Source organism: Bidens hawaiensis, unplaced genomic scaffold (genome assembly GCF_021521415.1).
Source record: "Bidens hawaiensis isolate Kalapana, Puna unplaced genomic scaffold, B.hawaiensis_p1.1 tig00046324_1, whole genome shotgun sequence".
Taxonomy (NCBI): domain Eukaryota; kingdom Viridiplantae; phylum Streptophyta; class Magnoliopsida; order Asterales; family Asteraceae; genus Bidens; species Bidens hawaiensis.
The window spans coordinates 1-23,982 of NW_027498276.1; the positions used below are offsets into that span (position 1 = coordinate 1).

General features: G+C 38.4%; 1 protein-coding gene across 1 annotated transcript; it reads left to right on the forward strand.

Moving 5' to 3' along the window:
- The first annotated feature begins 19,827 nt into the window (after positions 1 to 19,827).
- On the forward strand, positions 19,828 to 23,576 carry LOC143596382 (ribosome-recycling factor, chloroplastic-like). Its single transcript, XM_077075168.1, has 11 exons — positions 19,828 to 20,001; positions 20,092 to 20,179; positions 21,287 to 21,353; positions 21,466 to 21,561; positions 21,642 to 21,739; positions 22,430 to 22,541; positions 22,815 to 22,856; positions 22,945 to 23,001; positions 23,092 to 23,142; positions 23,226 to 23,282; positions 23,373 to 23,576. Exons 1-11 carry the CDS (start codon positions 19,893 to 19,895, stop codon positions 23,388 to 23,390), a joined length of 795 nt encoding a protein of 264 aa, XP_076931283.1. The 5' UTR covers positions 19,828 to 19,892; the 3' UTR covers positions 23,391 to 23,576.
- Positions 23,577 to 23,982: the final 406 nt, after the last annotated feature.

Genomic DNA, 23,982 nt, shown 5'->3' on the forward strand with positions numbered 1-23,982 from the left:
CTTATAATCATTTATGCTAAGTAACGACTCAATCTCCTTAACCATCTTATGACTATATTAACACCTTATTATCCGTTGAATTACCCGGTGTACAAGTCTTGTAAGCACAATCACTTGTTTCCATGAGCAGACCTGAAGTCATGGAGGGGGACACCTTAAAATATTTTTTCATTGATATAAATACATGAAAATCTAGAGCAGCGACCCCCCCCCCATTGTAACCGTCCCCCTTAAAGTTTTGAAACCATCGAGTGTAGAGGAACCTACGTATCTATACTATATAATAAATAAATGTTCTAATGCCACATGGGATCACATAAGATAGTTTCTTACAAAATTTTCCCACATCCCCTCTCTTATTAAATGCATTTCTCTTTTTATTAATATTTTTATATTTAACTCTTTTTTTCCTTCTTAATCAATTATTTTCTCTTTTAATAATTATTTGTTAATTTAAAATTTTAATACAAACATAGATATATTATTCATTTTTATATAAAAACATTGATGCTGAAGCCGTTCGCAAGTGGTTAGGGTTATAATTGGGGTTTTTTTTTTCTCAATTTAATTTTAATTCATTTTTCTTGTAATATTTCTCTGTACTCTCTCAGATTTTCGATTTTCATTGTAATTGTTCTGATTGTTCATAATAATAGACGAGTAATCTTTTGATCGTGTTCTTCTTCTGGTGCTTTGTAATTCCGCTAAATAGTTAACAATTGGTACCAAAGCCTCGGCTCTTGATCTCAGAAGAAGGTTCTTGAAATTCGATTGAAGATTCTTCAATTGTGACTGGTGCAAAGTTTGATATTGAAAAGTTTGATGGAAAGAATGATTTTAGTTTGTGGCGGGTTAAGATGCGGGCACTGTTGGTACATCATGGCATCTCCGATGCTTTGTTGGGTGAACCAAATATGTCGGAAGCATTGACAGACAAAGAAAAGAAAGATATTCTTGAGAAGGCCCACAGTGCCATTATCTTGAGTCTTGGAGACAGGGTTCTGAGGGAGGTGTCTAAAGAACTAACTGCTGCAGGTGTTTGGGCTAAATTGGAAAGCCTCTACATGACCAAAATCGTTAGCCAATCGTTTGTATTTGAAGAAAAGGTTTGTATATGTTTCAGATGAATTCTGGTAAGTCAATTGAAGATCATATTGATGAATTTAATAAGATTATTCTTGATCTTGAAAATATTGAGGTGGAAATAGATGATGAGGATCAAGCAATTATTTTCTTGGCCTCATTACCTGTTTAATATGAACATTTTGTTGACACCCTTGATGTTTGGGAGAGATAGTTTGTCAATGGATGATGTAGTGTCTGCTATGAATTCTAAAGAATTGCACAAGAAGGGTGATACAAGGGATGATGGGGCTGATGGGTTGTTTGTTAGAGGTAGACCCGAACAAAGAAATCACAAGAACAAGAATTCAATATCAAGATCCAAGTCTAAGGGAAAGAAGAGATGTTTTGTATGTAATTCAGAGGGTCATTTTAAAAGAGATTGTCCTGAATGGAGAAAGAAGAAGGCAGAATTCAAGTCTAACAAGAAGCATGGTGCTCAATCTGAAGAATCACAAGATGGTTATGATAGTGCAGAAGTCTACATGGTTGCTAATCATGGATCAAAGACTAATTGGGTATTAGATAGTGGTTGTTCTTATCATATGACACCTCATAAGGAGTTCTTTAAGGACTTGATCTTGGAGAAACAGGGTGTGGTTCAATTGGGTGATGACAGTTCATGCCAGATTCAAGGTACAGGTACAATCTCTTTTAAGTTGAAGAATGAGTCTGTTATAGACTTAACAGATGTTAGGTATATACCTGAGTTAAAAATAAATCTTATTTCTTTAGGAACTTTTGAGAAAAATGGTTGTTATATAGGTTTAAAAGATGGAAAGATTAAAGTTGTTAAAGGTTCACTGATCATTGTGTCTGGTACTAGGAAAGAGAATAATATATATGTCTTAGATGGACATGTAGTTGAAGGTTCTGTTTCTGTGGCAGAGGGTAGTTCTGTAAATTGTGCAATGTTATGGCACAGGAGGTTAAGGCATATGAGTGATTAGGGTTTAAGTGAACTTAAGAAACAAGGTGTTATAGAAGATCTAGTAAGTTGTGACTATGGTGAATGTGAGAACTGTATGCTTGGAAAAGCTAAGAAAGTTAGGTTCTCTAGGGGTATTCATAGAACAAAAGGGATCCTAGATTACATTCATGCAGATCTATGGGGGGCATCTAAGGATTTGTCACTTGGCGGTGCCTCGTATTTCTTGTCAATAATAGATGATTATTCACGAAGGGTGTGAGTATACGTCATAAAGAACAAGTCTGTTGCATTTGATAAGTTCAAAGAGTGGAAGACTCTTGTTGAAAATCATACTGAAAAGAAAATAAAAAAGTTGAGAACAGATAATGGGTTGGAGTTCTGTAGTGGTGAATTCAATAGATACTGTAAAGAACATGGGATTGATAGGCATCTTACTATACCAGGAACTCCACAACAAAATGGCTTGGTGGAAAGAATGAACAGAACATTGTTAGAAAAGGTCAGGTGTATGCTCTTTACTGCTGGTCTGCCAAAGTCTTATTGGGCAGAGGCATTGAAGACTGTTGCATATTTAGTGAACAGGTCACCATATTCTGCTATTGAGATGATGTTCCCATGGAGAAGTGGTCAGGTATGAAGACTAACTATGATAATCTAAGAGTGTTTGGGTGTTTAGTATATTCTCATGTAAGTAAAGGAAAGTTAGAACCTAGAGTTCAAAAATGTATTTTTTTGGGATACCCTGAGGGGTGTGAAAGGGTATAGGTTGTGGAGGTTGGAAAATGGTAGTCCTAAGATAATTGTTAGTCGAAATGTGGTTTTTAAGGAAAATATTTTGTATAAAGATATTAAGGGTAAAACTGTAAATTACCAAGATGATGGTAAGAATGTTCAAATTGAGGTGGAGTTGCCTCAGGATGAACACAAGGACACAGTTGTCACACCCGGCCCTGAGCGGCGGAAACAGCCGGGCGTGCGCGAGTGGGGATTGATACTTAAGCACAGGCCATTGCAAAACATTCAAAGATTTTTATTGCGCATGAGAAGTTTAATACAAATACATTACATTGTTTAAGTATTACATAAAAACATCCAAGTACAAAAAACTGAAGATTTTCTCGCCATATCCCCTTGCGCGGCGGGTAACCGTGCGCATCGAGGGGATAAAACCAAAATCTTCCAAAAAGCTTGTTTTAGATGTTCAGCGTGTGGTGCTCTAAGTGTGACTCCATGCGCTACCTAGTTATCTCCTGAAAGACACGTAGAAACATTTGAATCAGTATAAACTGAGTGAGTTCACAAGTTTTAGTAACTTGATAAATCGTATTGCATCATAATCATTCTGAAACATAATTCTGTTAGCATCATTAAAACACATGCTTGGTAAAACATAGTTCTGTCAACATATTCTGGTAAAATCGTTCCGCGGGTTACGCGCGAACGTTTCTGGGAACTGTGCTCGTCTGTGCAAGTGGCTGCTGCCACTCTACGAGCGAATATATGCTGTAATACCGTCCCGCGGGTTACGCGCGGACGTTGTGCCGGAAAACAAGGCGCTCGTCTGCGTAAGAGGAGCGACCTCTACGAACGGGCTCAAACCCATAGTACTCGCCCCGTGCTAGGCACTCGTCTGTGTAAGAGGTGCGACCCCTACGAGTGGGCGGATCAAACCAGCAGTCCCTACCCTTAGAGTTCCAATGGTAAAGTGATCACTTACTCGAATCTGGTGCACTATCATCGAAAAACCATAGATAACTGTTCGCATTGCTCATCATGAAACATAACTTAAACACGTAATCGTTTGCTTAGCTTGTAAGTATACCATGATAAAACATTATTTAAGTACGTGTCCCTCGCCCCGAAAACAGTTTAAAATAGTGAAAATAGTGCAAAGGGGGCTGTGAGACTCACCTGTGGTTCTTGTTAGGGATTAATCGAGATTCGGGTTTTCTTGTGTTGGCCTCGGAATCGAAGGTCTAGAATACGATTAAATAACAAATATATATATTAAGATCAAGATATAAGGGTTGGAAAGTAGATCTCAATGTTAATATCTCGGCTTACCTAGTAACAGGATCGGAGCTGGAAACAATGGATGCTTGGGAAAAGATTAGTGCAAGTTTGTAGTTCTTTGAAGTGTGTTTTGGGTGATAATTTAGGCTACAAATTTATAGGCAAACTCAAGGGAACATAATCCCTTGCTTTAGGGAATTGTAATCTTTTGAAATGATGATAAAGTATGGAAATTATTATTATTTATTAAAAAGAGTAGAAAAGTAGATTAAAGATTCTGATTTGATATGGACAGGACATGCAGGGCTGTGGTTGGTGAGAGTGGGTGGCTGGCAGTTGACTTTTACAGTTTGCTTTTTCAGTGCTTTAGACAATGTACAGTAAAAAGTAGAAGTTTTCTGAAACACGCTACCCGCCCTCTTGTGCGCGGGGACAATTTCCTTAAATCTGATCATTTTGACTAAGTGTTCTGCGCGTATAACTTAGTGCGCATAGCTTCCTGCGTGTAGGACATTTCTTTGCTGCGGGTAGGTGCGTAACCTCCTCGCAGTTAAGGACATTGAGTTTCATTTGTAGATTCTCCAGGTGGTTTTGGTATTTCAACATAGTGATCAGTCATGTTGAAGTCAATTCCATCCTGGAGCTTCAGACAAACTAGCTCTCAACGTTCCCGCCATGCGGGTAGGTTAGTTCCCTTCCGCACGCGCATAAACGATGTAGGATGCACCCGCCTTAGCATCATGCGGGATGGTCGACCCATAGGACAACATAACGTTTAAGTTACATGAAAACATAAGGCCAAAACGTTCACGCATGGCGCATTTAACATATGCTCACGCTGGTTCTTAACATGGTGCGCTCGCGCAGGGCGCACATAACACATGTACGCGCTGACTAACATGGCGCGCTCGCGCAGGGCAATCATAAATGCCCGCGCTGATTCTAACGTAATCTCGCGCCGGGCGCACATAATGTGCCCGCGCTGATTCTTAACATAGCGCGCTCGCGCAGGGCGCACATAACAAATGCACGCGCTGACTAACCTGGCGCGCATAATATTTACAATCACCTAATTATTAGGTTGATTACTTAGTTAAGGGGTTGGGAATTTACGGGTGTCACATTCTCCCCTTGTTAAACGAATTTCGTCCCGAAATTTAAGAGACGTTGCTGGCAGAAGCCATACTCTGAAAGAGGTGTGGGTATTTTATGCGCATCTGATCTTCTCTTTCCCAAGTGAATTCAGGCCCACGCCTTGAGTTCCATTGAACTTTTACCAACTTGATTCTGCTTCTGCGCAACCTTTGTTCTTTCCAATCGGTTACTGCTATAGGCTCTTCTACGAAGTGCAGCTGTTTGTCGATGTGAATCTCTTCCATCGGCAAAATTAACGTTTCGTCAGATAAACATTTCTTGAGGTTGGATACATGAAACGTATCATGAACTCCACTGAGTTCGGCGGGTAGACGGAGTTTATAAGCAACTGGACCGATCCTCTCCAGGATCTCAAATGGTCCAATGTAGCGCGGATTTAGCTTTCCTCGCTTACCGAAACGGGGGACTCCCTTCCATGGAGAGACTTTCAAAAGTACTTTATCCCCTACCTGAAACTCCAACGGTTTCCTTCTCATATCAGCATAACTTTTCTGTCTGTCGCGTGCTGCCTTAAGGCGATCCCTTATCTGAAAAATCTTGTCTGTTGTTTCTTGGATCACTTCTGGACCAGTCATTTGCTTGTCGCCCACTTCAGCCCAACACAGTGGGGATCTACACTTGCGCCCATATAAAGCTTCGAACGGCGCAGCCTTAATGCTTGTGTGATAACTGTTATTGTAAGAAAATTCAACCAACGGGAGGTGGGTATCCCAACTACCTCCAAAATCGATCGCGCACGCGCGCAGCATATCTTCCAATGTCTGGATCGTTCGTTCGCTTTGTCCATCCGTTTGGGGGTGATAAGCCGTACTCATGTCCAGTCGAGTACCTAACCCCTCTTGTAATGATCTCCAAAACCTTGATGTAAACCGACTATCTCGATCAGAAATGATGGACACTGGGACTCCATGTTTTGAAACTACTTCTCGAATATACAATCGGGCTAACCTTTCCATTTTATCAGTTTCTTTAATCGGCAGGAAGTGCGCTGACTTAGTTAGCCGATCTACAATAACCCATATCGTGTCATAACCCCCAGGTGTCCTTGGTAGTTTGGTGATGAAGTCCATAGAGATTTGTTCCCACTTCCACATGGGAATTTCTGGCTGCTGAAGCAACCCCGATGGTTTCTGGTATTCAGCCTTTACTTTTGAACACGTCAGGCACTTACTGACATACATCGCGATGGCGCCTTTAAGATTGGGCCACCAATACAGCGTTTTAAACATCTTGGTACATCTTGTCTGCGCCAGGATGTACGGAATATCGCGTCTTGTGAGCTTCGTTTAAAACTTGCTCGCGCAATCCTCCCTTGAGAGGGACCCATAAGCGGTTGGCAAAATATAGATTGCCGTTCTCTTTAAGTTCCAAATTCTTAACCATACCCCCAAGGCATTCGTTTTTAACAAACTCTGGTTTCAAGGCTTCTTGCTGAGCGTCTCGGATGCGGGTAGAGAGATCTGCGTGAATGGTCAACCTTAGAGCCTTGACTCGTAGCGTTTTTATTCGCTCCTTTCTGCTTAGCGCGTCTGCTACCACATTCGCTTTCCCCGGATGATACTTGATCTCGCAATCATAATCATTCAACAATTCAACCCATCTTCGTTGCCTCATGTTTAATTCCTTCTGATCGAATATATGTTGGAGGCTCTTATGATCCGTAAAGATTACACATTTCGTACCGTAGAGGTAATGGCGCCAAATCTTTAGCGCGAAGACAACAGCTCCAAGTTCTAAATCATGCGTTGTGTAGTTCTTCTCGTTGGTCTTAAGTTGGCGCGAGGCATACGCTATAACTTTGTCTCGCTGCATAAGGACACATCCGAGTCCCTGGTGTGAAGCGTCGCAGTAAACGACGATGTCCTCTGTCCCCTCGGGCAGAGATAGAATTGGCGCACTACATAACTTCTGCTTCAACATTTGAAACGCTGCTTCCTGGTTTTCGCCCCAAACAAACATCCTGTCTTTCTGAGTTAGCGCGGTCAGAGGTAGAGCTATCTTGGAGAAGTTCTCAATGAAGCGTCGATAGTAGCCAGCTAGCCCAAGGAATTGCCTCACCTCAGTTGGGGTTTTTGGCGCTTCCCAGTTTTCGATGGCCTTGACTTTGGAAGGATCAACGTGAATTCCTTTCTCGTTTACAACGTGACCGAGGAAGTGAACTTCTCTAAGCCAAAATTCGCACTTGGAAAACTTCGCATACAACTTTTCTTTCCTTAACAATTCCAAAATCAATCTCAGGTGTTGCTCATGCTCGGCCTTGGTTCGAGAGTAAATCAAAATATCATCTATAAACACAATCACAAACTTGTCCAAATATGGTTTGCACACACGGTTCATCAGATCCATGAATATAGCCGGCGCATTAGTTAGCCCGAAAGGCATCACTAAGAACTCATAATGGCCATATCTGGTTCGGAAGGCTGTCTTTGGCGCGTCTTCCTCATGGACCCTAAGTTGGTGGTATCCTGACCGTAGATCTATCTTCGAATAATAACTGGATCCCTGCAACTGATCAAATAAGTCGTCAATCCTCGGTAAGGGGTACCGATTTTTGACTGTCAGCTTGTTCAGCTCCCTGTAGTCAATACACATCCGGAACGAACCATCCTTCTTCTTTACAAACAGTACTGGAGCTCCCCAAGGTGAAAAGCTTGGGCGTATGAAACCCTTATCCAATAGTTCCTGTAACTGATTGGATAGCTCTTGCATCTCAGATGGAGCTAAGCGGTAAGGCGCTCGAGCTACTGGCGCAGCTCCTGGGACCAAATCAATACGAAACTCGACTTGTCGCGGCGGCGGTAACCCGGGCAAATCTTCAGGAAAAACTTCGGGAAATTCGCGCACTACTGGTAAGTCTTCAATTCTTCGCTCGTCTCCTTTCTCTACTACATGCGCCAGGAAGGCGTAGCACCCTTTCCTTAGGCACTTACGCGCCTTTAGGCATGAAATCAGTTTCGTCGCAACTCCTCTTCTTTCCCCTTGAATCATCAAAGTTTCTCCGTTCAACAGTGGGATCCGAACCTGTTTCTCATGACAAACAATCTCCGCGAGATTCTCGACCAACCAATCCATACCTACCACAATATCGAAACTTCCCAAATCTATTGTCAACATGTTTATATTGAACTCATGACCTCCCATGACTAATACACATTGTTCAGTCCTTTCATTCGCGCATAACTGCCTACCATTGGCTAGTTCTATAGTATAAGGTTTGTCTAGCCTACTGGTCGCTAAGCCCAGGGAGTTTTTAAACTCATGGGATATAAAACTTAGGTCAGCGCCAGTATCAAATAAGACAGATGCATAATGACCGTTAAGCAAAAACGTACCAGTTACCACATTCGGCTCTTCCTTTGCCTCACCCGCGCCGATCACAAAAGCTCTCCCGCGAGCTTGGTTTCCTTTCTGTGGGCAGTCCCGACTGAAGTGTCCAGGCTTCCCGCATGCGTAGCAGTTGTCATTGGCTCCAGCTTCTTTAGCACGGCAATTCACCGTCTTGTGTCCTGGTCTGCCACAGTTGGCGCACGTGACGTTCGCGCATTCGCCTTCGTGGTGATACTTGCATTTGTTGCACCAGGGGTAAGGCCCGCTGTATCCTTTCCTTGATGGTTCCGCGGCTTGAATCGCGTAAACCCTTGTGCTTTCCTGCTTCTTGGGCGGTGGCTGCTTGAAGTCTGATCCTCGGTGGGAGTTCCATTTCCTCTTGGAGTCAGAGGTTCGCTGCTCGTTCCAGCGAGCAGTCAACATACCCGCACGAACCGTATCCCTTGTAAGGGTGATGGCTCGCGCAACCGCCTCGTCAAAGGTCGGAGGTGCGGCGGCGTTGAGCGGAACTCTAACGACAGGAGGCAACCCAAAGATATACCTCTCGATTTTCTTTTCTTCTGTGTTTGCCATATCTGGCACCAGCTGGCAAAGCTCGTTGAAACGATTGGTGTAGGCATCGATATCCGTTCCTACCATGGTGTGGTTCCAGAATTCTTGTTGCAAGCTCTGAATTTCTGCGCGAGAGCAGAACTTTCTCATTAACATTTCTTTCAATTCTTCCCAGGTCTTGTGAAGAGCAACTTCTCGCCCCAAAGTCTTTACTTGGAGCTTCCACCAAGACGAAGCTGCTTCTTGGAACATGCAGGTCGCGTAAAGGACCTTCTGGTTTTCACTACATCCGCTGATGGAGAGAACTGTCTCCATCTTGTCAATCCAATTGTAGAGCCCAATGGCTCCTTCGGTGCCTTTGAACGGCCAAGGCCTACAGGCCATGAATGTTTTATAGGAGCATCCTTTGTCCAAGGTTCCTGATTCGGGTTCTGGGGTCTCGTTCTCTTGGCGACCCTGACTAGATTCGGCCTTGCTGGCCTCATGCGTTGCAATCGCCTGCGCGATTATTTCTGCGAGCTCCTCGGGTGTCATGGTAATTCCCTTGGCTCTGGTTGGAGGCATTCTTTTCATAAAAAGAAAATATGACAAACTTAGCGCATGTACTCAGAGCACATAATGTTCTTATCTCTAGACACTGTGACCCGTGTTCCTAAGTGCGTGTGTGATTTTTCTTTTGAAAATATTTTATGAAAAATATTTCATGCGATTCCCCAAAGGTTATAGTCTAGGTTAAAAACTTCTTTTCCTAGTTCGCTATAACCAGTGCTCTGATACCAATCTGTCACACCCGGCCCTGAGCGGCGGAAACAGCCGGGCGTGCGCGAGTGGGGATTGATACTTAAGCACAGGCCATTGCAAAACATTCAAAGATTTTTATTGCGCATGAGAAGTTTAATACAAATACATTACATTGTTTAAGTATTACATAAAAACATCCAAGTACAAAAACTGAAGATTTTCTCGCCATATCCCCTTGCGCGGCGGGTAACCGTGCGCATCGAGGGGATAAAACCAAAATCTTCCAAAAAGCTTGTTTTAGATGTTCAGCGTGTGGTGCTCTAAGTGTGACTCCATGCGCTACCTAGTTATCTCCTGAAAGACACGTAGAAACATTTGAATCAGTATAAACTGAGTGAGTTCACAAGTTTTAGTAACTTGATAAATCGTATTGCATCATAATCATTCTGAAACATAATTCTGTTAGCATCATTAAAACACATGCTTGGTAAAACATAGTTCTGTCAACATATTCTGGTAAAATCGTTCCGCGGGTTACGCGCGAACGTTTCTGGGAACTGTGCTCGTCTGTGCAAGTGGCGCTGCCACTACGAGCGAATATATGCTGTAATACCGTCCCGCGGGTTACGCGCGGACGTTGTGCCGGAAAACAAGGCGCTCGTCTGCGTAAGAGGAGCGACCTCTACGAACGGGCTCAAACCCATAGTACTGCCCCGTGCTAGGCACTCGTCTGTGTAAGAGGTGCGACCCCTACGAGTGGGCGGATCAAACCAGCAGTCCCTACCCTTAGAGTTCCAATGGTAAAGTGATCACTTACTCGAATCTGGTGCACTATCATCGAAAAACCATAGATAACTGTTCGCATTGCTCATCATGAAACATAACTTAAACACGTAATCGTTTGCTTAGCTTGTAAGTATACCATGATAAAACATTATTTAAGTACGTGTCCCTCGCCCCGAAAACAGTTTAAAATAGTGAAAATAGTGCAAAGGGGGCTGTGAGACTCACCTGTGGTTCTTGTTAGGGATTAATCGAGATTCGGGTTTTCTTGGTGTTGGCCTCGGAATCGAAGGTCTAGAATACGATTAAATAACAAATATATATATTAAGATCAAGATATAAGGGTTGGAAAGTAGATCTCAAGGTTAATATCTCGGCTTACCTAGTAACAGGATCGGAGCTGGAAACAATGGATGCTTGGGAAAAGATTAGTGCAAGTTTGTAGTTCTTTGAAGTGTGTTTTGGGTGATAATTTAGGCTACAAATTTATAGGCAAACTCAAGGGAACATAATCCCTTGCTTTAGGGAATTGTAATCTTTTGAAATGATGATAAAGTATGGAAATTATTATTATTTATTAAAAAGAGTAGAAAAGTAGATTAAAGATTCTGATTTGATATGGACAGGACATGCAGGGCTGTGGTTGGTGAGAGTGGGTGGCTGGCAGTTGACTTTTACAGTTTGCTTTTTCAGTGCTTTAGACAATGTACAGTAAAAAGTAGAAGTTTTCTGAAACACGCTACCGCCCTCTTGTGCGCGGGGACAATTTCCTTAAATCTGATCATTTTGACTAAGTGTTCTGCGCGTATAACTTAGTGCGCATAGCTTCCTGCGTGTAGGACATTTCTTTGCTGCGGGTAGGTGCGTAACCTCCTCGCAGTTAAGGACATTTGAGTTTCATTTGTAGATTCTCCAGGTGGTTTTGGTATTTCAACATAGTGATCAGTCATGTTGAAGTCAATTCCATCCTGGAGCTTCAGACAAACTAGCTCTCAACGTTCCCGCCATGCGGGTAGGTTAGTTCCCTTCCGCACGCGCATAAACGATGTAGGATGCACCCGCCTTAGCATCATGCGGGATGGTCGACCCATAGACAACATAACGTTTAAGTTACATGAAAACATAAGGCCAAAACGTTCACGCATGGCGCATATAACATATGCTCACGCTGGTTCTTAACATGGTGCGCTCGCGCAGGGCGCACATAACACATGTACGCGCTGACTAACATGGCGCGCTCGCGCAGGGCAATCATAAATGCCCGCGCTGATTCTAACGTAATCTCGCGCCGGGCGCACATAATGTGCCCGCGCTGATTCTTAACATAGCGCGCTCGCGCAGGGCGCACATAACAAATGCACGCGCTGACTAACCTGGCGCGCATAATATTTACAATCACCTAATTATTAGGTTGATTACTTAGTTAAGGGGTTGGGAATTTACCGGGTGTCACAACAGTTGTTACTAGTGATCAATCTGAAAGTTCTCGAACAAGTAGTACAAGGCAGAGTATTGCAGCTAATAGGCCAAGAAGGAATATAGTTCCACCTATTAGGTTCAGAGATGATTTGTCAGCATTTGTCTTTTGTGTGGCTGCAGAAGAATCTGCAAATGAACCATTGACTTATCAAAAGGCTGTAGAGTCTAAAGATAAGGAGAAATGGTTAGCAGCCATGAAAGAAGAAATGAGTTATTTGCTCAAGAATAAAACTTGGGTTATTGTAGATAAACCAGAAGATCAAAGATGTGTGGATTGCAAGTGGATCTTCAAGATAAAAGAGGGTTTAAAAGGAGAAGAACCTGGGTATGAGGCAAGATTAGTTGCCAAAGGATTTACACAAAGGGCTGGGATAGACTATGGTGAAGTGTTCTCACCTGTAGTCAAACATGCCTCTATAAGGGCAATTTTGTCATTAACAGCTGTATTTGACTTAAAGCTCGAACAAGTTGATGTCAAAACAGCTTTTCTGCATGGTGATTTGGAAGAAACGATATATATGAGACAACCTACTGGTTTTGAGGTTGACAAAGAAGGGAATAAAGTCTGCTTGTTACAAAAGTCTTTGTATGGTCTCAAGCAATCACCAAGGCAGTGGTATTTGAAGTTTGACAAACATGTAGTAACTCATGGGTTTAAAAGAAGCAGTTATGATATATGTGTGTACTTAAAAGAGTATGGTGACAAGCAGTACGTGTATCTTTTACTCTATGTAGATGATATGCTAATAGCTTGTAAAGACAAGCAACAAATTGATGAGACTAAAAGGTTGTTAATGGAAGCTTTTGATATGAAAGAACCTGGAGAAGCTAAGAAGATTCTTGGCATGGAAATCTGTAGAGATAGGGCTGCTGGTACTATAAAGCTATCTCAAAGCTCTTATGTCAAAAAGGTGCTTAAAGATTATTTCATGGACAACTGTAAGTCTGTCATTACACCACTTGCTTTACACTTCAGATTGTCTAGTTTGGATTCTCCAACTACTGATGAAGAGAAGGGTAAAATGGTAAATGTACCATATGCAAGTGCTGTGGGTAGTCTTATGTACTTGATGGTGTGTACAAGACCAGATATTGGTTATGCTGTCAGTGTTGTTAGTAGATATATCAACAATACTGGGAGACAACATTGGGAAGGTATTAAATGGATTTTTAGGTATCTAAGTGGTACTATGCATAAAGGTTTAGTTTTTGGTAAAACTGATAATTCGGATCAGGTTATCAGTGGGTATGTAGACTCTGATTTTGCCAAAGATTTGGACAAAGGGAGGTCCATTACTGGTTATGTGTTTAAAGTTTTAGGTGGAGTTGTAAGCTGGAATGCAACATTGCAAAAGGTTGTTGCCTTATCCACCACTGAGGCTGAGTTCATTGCGCTGACTGAAGCAGTTAAAGAGTGTATTTGGCTTAAAGGTTTCATGTCAGAAATGGGTCTTGAAATAGAAGATGGGCTGGTGTATTGTGAAAATATGAGTGCTATTCATCTGTCAAAACATCAGGTCTTTCATGAGAGATCAAAACATATTAGCGTAAAACTGCATTGGATCAGAGAAGTTTTAAGTTCTAGGGAGATCAGGGTTGAGTATGTTGATACAAGACACAATGCAGCTGACATGTTAACTAAGAGTGTGCCTGGAACTAAGTTTATGCATTGTTTGGAATTATTGCATATTTCTTAGGTTCAGGAGCAGTTTTGGTATTTTTCAATTTATGCACAAAGGTGGAGATTGTTAGATATTGAGCTAAATTGAATAGATGGTCAAGAGTTAGTCAATGACAGTTGAGTTAGATTGGTTATGTCAAAGTTGGTAAAGTTGAAGATGTTACTCAGCTGTAACTTCAGGGACTGTTTTGTTACTCAGTTGTAACTTCAGGGACTGTTTCTGTTATTTCTTAAAAACATTGATGCTGAAGCCGTTCGCAAGTGGTTAGGGTTATAATTGGGGTTTTTTTTTCTCAATTTAGTTTTAATTCATTTTTCTTGTAATCTTTCTCAGTACTCTCTCAGATTTCGATTTCATTGTAGTTGTTCTGATTGTTCATAATAATAGACGAGTAATCTTTTGATCGTGTTCTTCTTCTGGTGCTTTGTAATTCCGCTAAATAGTTAACATATACATTACAACTCTTCGATTAAAGCTTCTAGTTTCGCCACTGATTATGCATTTTTAATTATGTATGATGTAATTTTGTTAATTATATGTGGGTGAGTGATTATAAAGTAAGGGCTAAGATTTAATGATAAAAATCAAATTGTTTTGGATTTATTATTAAATATATAATAATCAAAAGAACAAAGAAATAAATATATAATATTTCAATAAAAAATAATCACATTTTGTTACAATAAATAATTAAATAGGAATAAAAGTTAACTGAACTTTTTTTAACTAAACGAATACAGATTCAATCAACTTTTTTTTATTAATTTTATGGACTCTTATAAATATATAAATGAATATATAGATAACATTAATGTAAAAATATATAGTGATGTGGATGGTGAGGTGGTGGTTTGAAACAAGAATCATTTATTGTCCACTGGAGAAGAAATGAGTGTTTTGAAGGTTGGTTTAAAATCTGATGTGGCATGCTGAGTTGTCGGTTTGAAACAAAAACAATAGTTTACCATTGTGGATGCTCTTATTGACCATGGTAATGTTGCTCGTAACACCCCACCATACGCCATGAGCTATACGTGACCGATTGGCACCAAAAACATAAGCAACAAAAGTAAACTTTCGTTTGTTAATAAGTAAATAATCTCCTTACAACCCAAAAGTCGTAGTCGTTAAAGATTCGAGCTCGAGTCAACTTAAGGTTAGCTTGAGTTCATGCTCGAAAATACATGACACGTCTTGATTTGGCTCGTCTTGGAATTACGAGTACCTTAAAGTTTCAAATAACATATTTTTTGTTCAATAAAGAAACAATAAAAAGAAGCTGTAATAAAGCAAAATCTCCATGTTTAATACTGACCAATGTCACATACATCAAATACTAAATGCCATTAAAACAAATATCAAGATTCTCATAACTATTACAACATCAGCACACTTGCATGTCAGTATTTTTAAGCATAACCACGAAACAAAATCGCAATACCACTTATAACCATACCAAGGGTGCTCATAATCAACCACTTTGGATCTTGTGTTGCCGCGTCACTTTGAGCTGGGCTAGGTGCTGGCGCTTTCGACTCCTCGGGTGCAGATGCTACATGGGAGACACTCGGACTAGGGCTGGTGGCTGGGCTTGGTGGCGGGGTAGCAGGCGTTGGAGATGATTTTAGGACTCTCACATCAAGTTTTTGACCGCCTTGGCAGTGACCAACAATATTGCTAGTAAAGTAGAAATGACCTCCTGACTTGATAGTGAATGAGTCGTTGCCAGAGTTGTATGTTTTCAATGGAGCCGAGGTGTTGCATGATCGGAAGCTAGCCAGGGTCACAAGTATCACATTGTCGTTGGTTGTGTTGTACTCGAACACTGTTCATCGTAACAAAAAATATATTTGTTATAAAATTAATTTTGATAATTTAATGACTAGTAAACAAAAAATTAAATAGACGCAAATGAATAATATTTCACAACCGGACTGGTCAGGCCGGTTGTAAAAAAAATGAAATTCTAACACTAACAAAATGTGGAGTTTATAGTAGTAAATAAATCAATAAATGAATTTTGATATATTTTTTTTAACATTTTTTTAGTTTTGAAAATCCAGTAGTTTTTTATCCAACAACCGGTATGGTTCGTCCGTACAATCAAACGTCCAAATTAACAAGAAACGTTTGATTCAAACATGGATGGTTAAAAAAAGTACTCAAACCAATCGCTTATATAGCGCTTTGTGTTTATGAGAACATCATTAATAATTATTCAAACAACAAGAATAATAACGGAAATACTCACAAGAACATCATTAACATGAAAGGTCTTGGAGGACGCCCAATCTGCATAACTGGATTTGGAATCAGCAGTCCAACCAGCCGAGTCACCAACCTTGTACACTTCTCTAGTGACCATCACAACCGATGAAGCTATGTTGATTATCAACAACATAGACAACATGATTTTGTTGGTCGTCAATTTTTCCGAGAAAAACCCATCGTTACTCTTTTCGTGTCAAGAGGATTTGGATGAAATGTTTGAAGAAAATGATGAGTTTGATGAGAAGGAAGACCGGACACCACAATTTATGGAGTATGTTGTCACATTATTAACATTTTTGTGACATGTGGTTTGTACTCATGTCTTTTAATTCATGAGTTGTTATCATTTGAGTCATTTATGAGCTGTTTATTACCACATCTTTGCATTTTCACATGATGTTTTCAATAATTATATTTGTAACGGTTCATTATTTTCTTTTGCCTTTTTCATTTTTGCAAATTAATATAATTTTCATTTAATGCAAGATATCTTTTTTTCAAAAAATATATTATTGCATATCTAAAACATGCTTTATTGTAATTCTACAAAATTATTAAAAAGGGTCACATGTAAGTTCTGGAATTTTCTTGAGATCTAAAAATTATTTTTTTTATAAATGAATTTTGTTAAAATAAAATATAATACATATGATATATCAACTTAGGCTGATAGTATACATTATGCATTAGAAGAACGGTGTGTAACATATAGCCTTACCAGAGCAATTAAAATAAGCATATACTATGTTTATAATAAAAACTAAAGTTTAACTTTTTTTTTTTGTTCTTTTTTTATTTTAACTTAGGAAGGCAATATTAGTAAAAATTAAAAAGGAAAATTAAGGTTAATTTTCCATGTTAGGGAGGCAATGTGATTTTATTAGATGGTCTTATCATTTATATAATATATGCTTTTAAATATATATATATATATATATATATATATAAAAGAAAACAAGATAAAAAGTTAATTTTGGCATTCTAACTTTAACTATGTATATATAATAATAACATGGTTGGTGTGCATAGCAACAAACTTAATTTTTTTATTGAACAAGTTTTTATAATCTGTGCATTGCGCAAAGTTTGTGACAAAAACAAATTAACCGGTGAAAATACGAGAATCTTAACGCTATTCAAAACAAAAATGAAAATTAAATATATATTTAACTAACTATAACAACATCAAATCTTAAATCGGTAACCGAAAAATAATAACATAGTGATTACATACCAAAAACAACTCAAAATGTAAATCAAATTACATGTGGCTCAATCAAATCTCTACCATGGCTGTAACATAGGTTGCCATGCCAAATAACAAAGTGTCATCTAGCCTAGACCAAAGATTTAAACAACAAACCCGCGAACAATATTAACCAACAGTGAACAGCCACCACCACAAGCAGTCGGAGAAGAAATCTCACTATTAATATACATGGGAATGAGTCTTTGGTACAAGTTTAGTGATCAAGATAGAGAAACTTAAAATTTGTCCTAACATTATTAATCTTGTATAGAGCCACCCTCAAACTTATAATATGGCCTATAGATCTTTTCTTATGTTTATGTTCATGGTTAACCACAAGTTGACACCAACATGTACCATACTCATCATGGTTTTTCATTTGTATCAGGTGTAATTTGTAATAGTGATCTATGTATCAACCTTTAATATATCACACACAGACTCTTATACTAACAATATTGTTTGCTTTACTATAGAATGCTCGCAAATTTGTCGATAGTTATCCATGCCTTTCATCCCGATCAATATTTCCCCGTTTTGTCTGCATGAAGGTCAAAGTTTTTATTTGTCCGAGTCGAAACTTTCTAAAAGGTCACCATCCATTGGCTACTCTTACTTAAACACACTTACTTTTAAATTTCTTCTCTTGTCCACAAATGTTGCACATAAAATGTATTGGTGATACTCGAAATCTAATATCCCTTACGAACACCTCTCATGTCCATAGCCAATGTGGTCTTTGTATATGGTGTTACAATCACTATCTTAAAGACTTATCATCCGTTCGTCCACCATCCCAACCAGAGATGTGAGATTTGGCCTAAGCTCCTCGAAATAGAGGTGTACAAAAATGGGGGTTTTCAAGGTATGGAGAAATCAGGTATTGCCCATTTCTGGGACACATATGGAACCGGTTATTGGCTTGAAAAATCATACTGTCATATACTGTCATCGGTTCTAGTTATGGTATGGAACCGGGTACCTTGCACGGCTATTCTCGGGCATGTTAAGGCCCTGTAGCCTATTCTCATGCATAGATTGGATTTTTTAAGGGGTATCACACATTTTTTTCCAAGTTCATTTTTTAGATATAAACTTTAAAATCAAGATGATAAATATAAATAAATAACATAAAAGTGCATATATATTAGAAAGTAAAAATATTACAAAGATACAAACCATAAAAACATCGATTTATATATCGAGTATTGAAAAATCCCGATTTTTGGTATGACCCGTACCCAGTTTTCGGGCATAGATCAGGTCCATTTCCAAGTATAGGCTTTTGGATCGAAATGCATACCATGTGGCTGTGTATACAGAAAAAGCCCGAGTCTGACAAGTATACCCGACACAAAGGATGAGTATACCCGAAACCTGATGGGTATGGGCCGGATATGGGATTGAGATTTAAAATTTTCGCGGGTATGACCCGAGTATGAGATTATATGATACCCGCCCCGATTACCCGAAACACATACCGTTTACCCGAAAAATTCTTTGTATTTTGAAGGTTGTGAAGTATATATATATATATGTGTGTGTGAAAAACTATATAAAAAGTATATATATATATGGAGTGTATTGTATTTTGATCTGTAATAATTATAACATGACTAAAAGATATAAAAAAATTATAACCTAAAAAAAACACACTTCAAAATCCCAACGGATATATCTGCTAGGGGTGTTCATCGTGTCAACCCGATCGGGTTTCGGGTTATTCGGGTCGGGTTAGTCGGGTTTTCCTTAAAAAAATATCTAACCTGAAACCCGACCCTATTAAGGTTCCGGTTAGTCGGGTTCGGGTTATTCGGGTTTCGAGTTGGTCGGGTTGACCATGTTACTTTTAAATTTAAGTTGATTTTTATGCTTGTAATTCGTAGTTTGCAAAATTTCTCATTCCATTCAGTTTTCAATTTCTTCACAAGTAATTATCTTATAACTACATATAGGCTTGTAAACGAACCGAACGGACGTGAACAAAGGCATGTCTGTGTTCGTTCGTTTAACTTAAACGAACACGGTCACGAACGCTTGTCCACGAACATAGATGAACGAGTGAAAAATTTGTTCATGTTCGTTCGTTTAGTTAAATAACACAACACAAATGAATTTTCAGTCGAACGGTTCATGAACAAACAGATAATTTACTCCCTTATAAAACTTTCGATTTTTTAGTGCCTATTTCATATTTTCAATATTGTATTTGAAGTAAACTAGTAAAGTATCATTACTAATCGGGTTATTCCGGTTAACCCAAAACACAAAACCCGTTTTTTTTTTCAAAAACGAACCTAAACCCGACCCTAATAACAATTCAGGTATACTTTTTGATCCTATTTAACCCGACCCTACTTAGATTTCGGTTTCGGGTCGGGTCGGGTCGGATTAATCGGGTTCGAATATTTTGGACACCCCCAATATCTGCTATCAAATTGGTAATTACCCGACAAATACCCGATGGTTCTTGGTATTTCCCGGATTCGGGTTTTGTACGCACCACTACTTCGTATCCCCCTTATCCACTTTTCGACAGTCTCATAATCCAAATAATATTTTCACACTTCAATTCCAGATTAAAAAAATGGCTACATATTCATTATCATTATCACCGGCTTCATCATCAACCGTTCGACCTAAACTCATCAACGCAAAGCTCAATAACCGTCCAACTACACTCGTTTCTCTTCAAGGTTCTTTCAATTTTATATAATTTTGGTCATGAATATGCAATTTTGTTGGAATTAGAAGTTAATGTTGAATGTTTTGTGATTTTGGTTCAGGAAACTTTTTGTCGTGGAGTTCATCTGTGAGTTATGTGAATCTGAGAGTAAACAGTGGTGGTGTTGTTGTTGATAAATCGGTTGCAAGGCAAGTTTATTTGCAATTGTATATTATTATTATTATTATTATTATTATTATTATTGATTTTAGTATAGGGTTTGTGAGTTATTAAGGGTATTTGGATGGATGTGTTTATAACCCGTTTACCGAAAACCTGGTTCAGTTTAGGTTTTAATTATTTTTTGAGCTAGGCTCGTTTTGACTTACGAGGACTCGAGCTCGAGATCAGCTTGTGAGTTGTTTTTTCAAGCCTGGGATTGGCTCGTTTATTATTTTTTTTAAATTGTTTTGTATATATTTTGAGAATAACCTTAAATGAGTGTTAGGCTCGAGCTCGTGTAGTTTTTTAAACGATCCAGCAAGCCAAAGCTTGGCTCAAGCTCGGCTGTGTAGTGTGAAATTAGTACAAGGCTCGAGCTTCATTTGAGGCTCGGGATAGGCTCGAAACCGAAAAAGCTCGGCTCGTTTAAAGTTTGTTTGCAAGTGCACGTTATTATTGTTGATTTTAAGGTTTTTGAGTTATCGAGGGGTTTATTGCAAGCTCGGCTCGTTTCGAGTTTTTTTTAAAGCTCGGCTTAAGTCGTTTTCTTAAGCTCAGGCTTGGCTCGGCATTGGGTCGGTTATTATTTGTTGAATGATTTCATGTACACTTATAATTATTTTGTTATATATTTTGAAAAAGACCTGATACGAGCCTAAGCTTGTCTTGAGCTCGGTTGTGCGGTGTGAAATTAATACATAGAGCTCCAAAAGAGGTAAAATTTAATAATACACAAGACTTATTTAGATATGATGAAACGTGCTTTTCCCATATAAGCTCGATGACTAAACGAGTTTTATTTGAGGCTCGGGATCGGCTCGAGCTTGAAGAAGCTTGGCTTGTTTCAAGCTTTTTATTGATCCAATCTCAAGTAGCTCGCGAGCAGCTCATTTGTTTGCACCCTAGGTGTAACAATTAGGGCTTGGCTTTAGTGATTATAATTATGGTTTTGTGATTATATGGGGTCAAAATAGTAACATTCAGATAAAGTCATTATAATCGCTTGAATAATCATTGTTTTAAGGTTATTTGTGGATTTGGAGTTTTGGATATAAATAATGTGAATGTGGTGTTGTTTTCTACTTGCTTTGCAGAAACACCATTAGGTGTGCCACACTCGAAGAAATCGAGGCCGAAAAGACATTGATCGAAAAGAATGCCGTGAGTTATTTAATAAAATTCATGCAATTAACTTTTTATTTACTAAAGATTATGTTGAATACGCGTGTTCATTTTTAGATATTTATTGTTTTCATTTCTTGGTGTGATTTAGAAAGAAAGGATGGAGAAAGCCATTGACAGCATGCTGTCAAGTTTTAATTCGATCAGAACAGGCCGTTCAAATCCAGCTATGCTTGATAAAATCGAGGTTAGATGATGTTTATCTCTTGTTATTACAAATATTTTTAGTAATTTATCTAAAATTTTGTAACTTGTGTTTTTCTGCAGGTGGAGTATTATGGTTCACCTGTGAACCTGAAGACTATTGCACAGATCAGCACTCCAGATTCGAGCTCTTTGTTAGTGCAACCGTATGACAAGTCTAGGTACATTAACTCTTTGGTAAAATTGAACTGGTTCAACGGGCTGGGTTGACTCGAAACACTTTTTTGCTCAACTGTTTTTAACGTTCAGCAGGTTGTATGTATTAATTGTACACTTTGTGTGACACTGCGACTTTGATTTGACTGGCTTGGTATCTGTTGACCTTTTTTTTCAAGTTTAAACATCTCTTTTATATAATATTCGTGCTAAATACTTATAATTCGTTAAAAAAGTATGGGTGTTTCCGATTTTTATTTTAAAGAAAAAGTGTGTCTGTTACAATAATAATTCACTTGGTAATATACTTTGGCTGACTTTTGACTCCTTTGACTGGTTCTAACTATTTGACTCGTTTCCGTTTAGCTAAAATGTCTGTAGAGTTGTTCAAAAAGCTCGTGGCTTGCTTGTAAAAAACCGTCTTTGGCTCGTTTTAAACAAACACCAAATTTTAATATAATAATAACAATAATAATTATAATAAAGAATATATAAAAAAGAGTTGAAAATATTACATATAACACTGTTTCGAACACAACCGCTACTTAAACGTGCTGGCTCGAGCTTTTTACGAGCCGAACTTAAGCTTTTTTACTATCAAATTTTTCTTCAATTCTATAAGCATTAAAGATGCATATTTTGATGGTTTGACCGATTGGTGTTATCTCACAATGCATGGTGTTTGACTTTTTCAGCCTAAAGTCTATTGAGAAGGCGATAGTGAACTCCGATCTTGGTATGACTCCAAGCAATGACGGTGAAGTGATACGGTTATCCCTTCCACAACTCACATCCGAAAGGAGAAAGGTACTCCACTACTTCCTTTATGATACACGTTAAAGATGTCAAAATTGACACGTCAGGTCGGTTGGGTCGTCATATTATTTAGCCTGTTTGACCCGTTTATTGTGACCTTATAAATCTTCAAATAAAATGATTCAGCAGACTGTATGCGTCGTCACATTATTGGCCCGTTTAAAAATAGATGAAATTTTCACCTCATATGCCTGTAACAAATGTTATGTTTTTGATAACATATTTTTGATTGTTCATAAATTTTAACTGTGCTTTTAATTGCAGGAGTTGTCTAAAGTTGTGGCAAAGCAGGCCGAAGAAGGGAGGGTAGGCTTTATTAGGCGGTTTGCATGTCTTTTTCGTAAAAAAAAAAATATTATATTAAATTGCAATTTTTTTTACACTCATTATGTAGGTAGCAATCAGAAACATAAGGAGAGATGCTATCAAAGCCTATGATAAACTTGAAAAGGTTTGACCTTTAAACTTATATTTCTTATATCGATCAAATTTCCTTTTAATTGTATTTTCTACTGTCGGTTATTAATATTATGCTGTACAGGAGAAAAAGCTTTCGGAAGACAATATAAAGGATTTATCAGCTGATTTGCAGGTATTACATTTTGACAACTTATAAAAATAATAAAAAAATTTGTTAGTTTAGAGAAACTTGATTCTTGTTTGGGTTTCTTGCAGAAAGTGACAGATGAATACATGAAGAAAATCGACACCATTTTCAAGCAGAAGGAGAAGGTATGAACCGTATTATCATAGATCAATTTCTTTTGCGTTTATAAAAGTTCATGTGCAATAAGTATATTTATATTTCACATTTGTTTTCAGGAACTGCTTACGGTATAACAAAGAATACGTGTTAGGTTATATTTGACCGAGCGATGATCAAGTCTAAAACTGAGGTGAAGGTTTATCGACCCGTGTTTCTTGTAATCTTTTTTTGTAATGATCAAATGTTGTGTACATGTTTTGTGATGGGTTGAAATGTTAAGAACAACCCAAATGCAATTTTACTTGTTTGGCTTCTTTGCTGGCTTTTGGTTGTATGTAATGAAAGTTGGATGATGATAGGTTGGGTAGGTGATTAAATTATGAAAAAAAAAAAAAAGCTAAACTAAAAGGAAATAGATAAGCTGTTTTAAGAAGTGTAAATAAAATTAACGTGCTAACTGTGTGAATCAAGTAGTGTAATTATAAATACAAGTACTGTAATTTTGTAATTACATTACACTATACTGTATGTATAATTATACTATCTGATTTTTACAGTTAATGCGCTAATTTTATTTGTTTAAGAAGTGTAAATAAAATTAACGTGCTAACTGTGTGAATCAAGTAGTGTAATTATAAATACAAGTACTGTAATTTTGTAATTACATTACACTATACTGTATGTATAATTATACTATCTGATTTTTACAGTTAATGCGCTAATTTT

Bases quoted from the DNA above. Each gene is read 5' to 3' on its own strand.
- LOC143596382 (XM_077075168.1), top strand. From the start codon at position 19,893: ATGGCTACATATTCATTATCATTATCACCGGCTTCATCATCAACCGTT. The intron at 21,354-21,465 runs GTGAGTTATTTA...GGTGTGATTTAG, and splicing joins CATTGATCGAAAAGAATGCC to AAAGAAAGGATGGAGAAAGC. The intron at 21,562-21,641 runs GTTAGATGATGT...GTTTTTCTGCAG, and splicing joins CTATGCTTGATAAAATCGAG to GTGGAGTATTATGGTTCACC.